Raw genomic sequence first — 5,253 nt, forward strand, 5'->3', positions numbered from 1 at the left:
TAGGAACAGAATTTCAATAATTTATGTCACAAGGACAGCAGTCATGATGTTATGATATGAGGAAGGTTATGGTAAAGCTTTCCTGTAGTTTCTCATCTCTATTACTGCCAGTACAATAGGCTCTGCCCAATTTGCTCTACCGTATTCATCACCCTGATTCCTCAAATGAGGTGTGTCCCCCAAGTCTACTCCAATCTCTGGTCATATTTCAAATAGTAGAGATTAGAGTCCACGGTTTCCAGTAACCACCACCTATGACATCTCTAACATCCATGTATAGTTAGGGGAATGTTGAAACTAACTTTCACCTCTGATGTTCTCTAAATATGGTACAGTGCCATGGATGCCCAGCTCTTGGACTGAGTTGTCCCTCTGGGACACTAGGACATGGAGGTGAATCTTAAAGAAAAAAGAGGCTTCTTTTTTTTTTTTTTAATTTTTTTTCCCAAATTTATTTATTTTTGGGACAGAGAGAGACAGAGCATGAACGGGGGAGGGGCAGAGAGAGAGGGAGACACAGAATCGGAAACAGGCTCCATGCTCTGAGCCATCAGCCCAGAGCCCGACGCGGGGCTCAAACTCACGGACCAAGAGATCGTGATCTGGCTGAAGTCCGACGCTTAACCGACTGCGCCACCCAGGCGCCCCAAGAGAGGCTTCTTAAGTGAAACTCTGTCACACAACACTGCCAAAATCAGGCATTTTCCATGGCATGACAATTTACCATCACTTAAGATGGTTTATTAGCCCTGAATTAGCATCCCCAGCTGTCACAGCACAGAGGAATCATCTGTCATTAGCTCTCACTTTGGGGTGTTTCCATTGACTCTCCTCTCACTATTAAGCTTCAAGCATATCTCTTTCTAGCATTTGGGCTGAAATGGAAGAGTCTGTGAGTAACTTCACAACATTCTTAAAAACCTGATGTTTTGTGTTGTTATTTGGTTGTGTGTTTATTTGATTAAGAACTTTATTTCTTTATCTAATGAATGAAGTGCTTCCTTTCCTGAACCATTTACAATAGCCCTTCCCTTAGTAACAGATGTACCATCTCAGAAGGTCTTTGTGATTGGCTGTACCTTAAGTGATTTGAATTTTAATGTCAGACCTTCTCTTTTCTTCTACTCTTGTCACTTCTACCCCAGTCTAAGGCTCTACTGCCCCCATCAAAGCACCAAAGAAGAAAATGACCATAAATGGAGTCCCGGTGCTAGGATTTCTTATCGTGGCTTTCCTGATGTGTCCTCAGGAATCCGGGGCTATCAAAGGTAGGTGCTGAGAGAATCAAATCTAGGGATATGAGCTCTGAAAGCACTGGAGAGATGAACTGTAGACACTTGCAGGACAATCTTTGAAGTGAGCAAAATGATGACAGGTATTATGTTGCTATAAATCTGAAAGTATAGCAAATTGTAGTCTGGAGATGTTCTCAGCTCCTGTACTTAGCTGAATACATGCTGCTTAAATTTTGGCATGTGAATCTTATCAGCATATTTTGAGCACGGATATTATATTGATGATCACTAGAAAGGAACACCGCCCCAGAGCAAAAATCTATCCAGGGAGACAGAATGCCAGGAACCTGATATGAATTGCAGTATATATGTGTATAGATATCAGAACATTTGTTTTCTAGGTAGTGAATACAATCTTGTATGTCAATTTTATATCCATTGACCGAAGAGAATTCAATATTTCATTTGATTCCAGAGTTCAGAACATAGCCTTTTAAAGAGTGTCTCCCTATTCTTAAAACTGCAATAGTCTGAGAAATTCACACAACTAAGCCTGAAGTGTATTCAATGGCTGGGAAAATACAGTGAGTGATCAAGCCTTTTTAGCAGCTGCTGGTGAATTTCCAAAGAGTGAATCACTTCACAGCTTGCCACACGGAGCTTAACAACAGCTTCACAAGACTGAGGGATATTCATCCCTCTTTCCCTTCAATCCACCCTCTCTAACTCTGCCCCTTTATTTCTGCCTTAGAACTCTGTTCAGCCTGGATGTCCTCCACCTGACCCTCATCTTCAGACTCATCCCTGCCCTCCATCACTCCTTCACTCTGTATGGTTCCACTCTGTATGGTTCCACTGCCCCTGCCAACATGTTTGTCTCACATACTGGATTATTCTTACTCTCTTCCACCTGGTACCCACTCTGACACCCTTTCCTGCCTTTTCAGAGGAACATGTGATCATCCAGGCTGAGTTCTATCTGAAGCCTGACTCATCAGGAGAGTTTATGTTTGACTTTGATGGTGATGAGATTTTCCACGTGGATATGGAAAAGAAGGAGACAGTGTGGCGGCTTGAAGAATTTGGACGTTTTGCCAGCTTTGAGGCCCAGGGTGCCTTGGCCAATATAGCTGTGGACAAAGCTAACCTGGACATCTTGATAAAGCGCTCCAACCACACCCCAAACACCAATGGTAACTTCTACACCACTAGACATTGGAATCCTAACGTTGAAACAGATGCTTTGGATTGTGTTACATTTTTGTGACTGACTTTCCCTCCCAGGGGCCTAGAGTCACTATCAGCAAGCCCCTACCTCTCATGCCAAAGGTCCAAGAACAATGTATGAGTTTATTCCTTTCCTGAGGTGCTCACATCTTATCCTCACCACCCACAGTGACTCATACTGTGAGTCATTGCCCCAAATCTATGCCAGGAGAGACAGGAATAAAATTATACCCGTTACTTAAAATATCCCAATATATCTTATACCATAACATTGGTTCCAATTCATGGGGGAGAGTATCAGAGATAGGTATCTAGGACTGTGGCGTAGATTCTCGGGACACATTTCCAATTGCTTTTTCAAAAGCTTCAGTGGGAGGGAGAGGGCATAGCCTAAGCAGGGAGGCCTAATTTCTGTCATGTGTCCCCAGAACCTCCCGAGGTGACGGTGCTCTCAAACAGCCCTGTGGAACTGGGAGAGCCCAACATCCTCATCTGTTTCATCGACAAGTTCTCCCCACCAGTGATCAATGTCACGTGGCTTCGAAATGGAAAGCCTGTCACCACAGGAGTGTCAGAGACCGTCTTCCTGCCCCGGGAAGACCACCTTTTCCGCAAGTTCCACTATCTCCCTTTCCTACCCTCGGCGGAGGATGTCTATGACTGCAAGGTGGAGCACTGGGGTTTGGATGAGCCTCTTCTCAAGCACTGGGGTATGGACCATCTGTCAATCTCCTTTCTTCTATGGTTTCTTCCCATGATGCTTTGTCTGGTGCTTTGAGACCCAGAGTACTGTAACTCATCCATAACAATTGCTACAAATCCTATTCCTTGTCTTACCCCATTATTCAGCTCCCACTTGTTAATCTGCATTCCCTTCATATATCATTCTGTCTTCCTCTTATTTAGGTGACTAATAACTCTTCATTGACTAAATATCTACATTTGCATCTAAGTGCTTTTCCAGACCATGATCATTACTTCTGTACCATACTCTGTTTTATTTTCCCCAGAGTTTGATGCACCAACCCCCCTCCCAGAGACAACAGAGAATGTGGTGTGTGCCCTGGGCCTGGTCGTGGGTCTGGTGGGCATCATTGTTGGAACCATCTTCATCATCAAGGGCATGCGCAAGGTCAATGCTGGTGAACGCCGGGGGCCTCTGTGAGGCATCCACAGGTGGGTTTAATGTGGGCAGAGGAAGACATATATGGAGTTTTCCAAGGGTAGGAAACAGCATGGGAAAGAGGATTGTGATGCCATTAAAGTCATAAAAGTCATGGCTCTTGCTAGGATATCTTTGCTAGGATAGAGCCAGACATTGACATCATCTGGTATCCCAAAGCTTCAAGATCCCTTATTTCTTTCCGTACGTGTGTACCTAGACCAAAACTTGAGTCTTGGAGATTATCTCCACTACCTAAGACCATTGTTTCACATCAGAGTATTGAATCCAAGTGTTCAAGGAAACATTTGGGCACTTCCTGGTTTGTATTTCCTGAGGCAGACCTTCAGTTAAGAAGGGTTTCCAGAGTTTGGCTCACTTGGGCTTAGGGCAGATTCAGTGCATGAAATGAAATTCTCTTGAAGGTCAATACCTATATTTGCTTCTCTAATCTGAAAAGTGATGTTGAAACTTCCAAGAGAAGGTAAGGCAGTGCTCTGCTCATTCATCCTTACTCAGAGTGTAGGGGATGCAGTTCATGTTGGAACAGTGGTATTTAGGTTGTGTTTACTGGACACATGTGAGTGGAATGTTATGAGGCTTTTCCAAAACAAAGGATTAGGGGAGAAGAAAAAGGATCTGAAAAAAGAGCTTAAAATACTCATCTTAATCTTTAGTAACCATGTATGTCTTTCTACAGGCAATGGCTTTTCCCAAAGAGAAGATCAATGAAGAAATGTGTGCCTTGAAAGCTGTATAAGCCTGGCAATATCCCAATTGCTCACCTCACTGAAGACAACTATTTTTCGGCATTTTCAGCTCTTTAGCTATTCTAAGAAGAATGATGCCTTCCTGATCTTCCAGGCTCTGCTCTGGAGTTATTCCCTGTTTACTGCCCTTCTTGGGTCTATTTTTCTCCATTTTCTACCATCATTTGATCATCACCATGTGTTGCCTCTGGAATAGACCCCAGAGGATCCCTTCTCTGCCCGGAAACACTTTGAATGTTCAATTCAAACATCTCTTCACACTTATTGCTTGGGTTTCTCCCAACTGTGATTGTGTTTTTTTTTTTAAACACAATAAACTTTTGATGTTCTGAGGGAAGGTTTGGTGTGTAAGCCAGTTCTTCACAGAGACTAGAGAATATATACAATTCTTTCTTCTGAAATGCGTGAATGTTGAATGTCTTTGATAAGTTCTGTAAGTAATCAGAAATATCTAGGTTCATTAGGACCATGCCTCACTTGTAGCATCCATAAGCAATTCAGTTGCTGTGATCCAGTCCCCCTATGGAAAACCCTAGAGCAGAGTTTGTTGGGAGACCTCTACTTAGCAATGGTTTCAGGATCTGGTCTTGGTTCTTGAGTCTCCAACCCAATGATATATCTGAATCTTTGGTAGAATGAATGCAAAATGTAGGGTTTAGCCTCAGATAATGAATAAGACTCATGATGGGGAGCAGGTGGGAGTGGAGTAGGGAAGAGAAGAGTAGGAGTCATATACCTTACAGAATTTATGTATCAGTGACACTTATTCCAGGGTTAAGGAAAAATAGGATTGGAGATTGCATGTCAGCATTACCCATCTAATTAACATGGTCTTGGATACCTGTTTCATCACCTGGAG

At 43.1% G+C, this 5,253-nt stretch overlaps 1 protein-coding gene across 1 annotated transcript; it reads left to right on the forward strand.

Annotated features, from left to right (window-relative positions):
* Nucleotides 1-1,133: 1,133 nt before the first annotated feature.
* On the forward strand, nt 1,134-4,731 carry LOC125166723 (HLA class II histocompatibility antigen, DR alpha chain). Its single transcript, XM_047860724.1, has 5 exons — nt 1,134-1,268; nt 2,183-2,428; nt 2,891-3,172; nt 3,473-3,638; nt 4,325-4,731. The coding sequence occupies exons 1-4, from the start codon at nt 1,187-1,189 to the stop codon at nt 3,625-3,627; spliced, it is 765 nt and encodes a 254-aa protein (XP_047716680.1). The 5' UTR covers nt 1,134-1,186; the 3' UTR covers nt 3,628-3,638; nt 4,325-4,731.
* Nucleotides 4,732-5,253: the final 522 nt, after the last annotated feature.

The sequence above is a fragment of the Prionailurus viverrinus genome, chromosome B2, assembly GCF_022837055.1.
Source record: "Prionailurus viverrinus isolate Anna chromosome B2, UM_Priviv_1.0, whole genome shotgun sequence".
Taxonomy (NCBI): domain Eukaryota; kingdom Metazoa; phylum Chordata; class Mammalia; order Carnivora; family Felidae; genus Prionailurus; species Prionailurus viverrinus.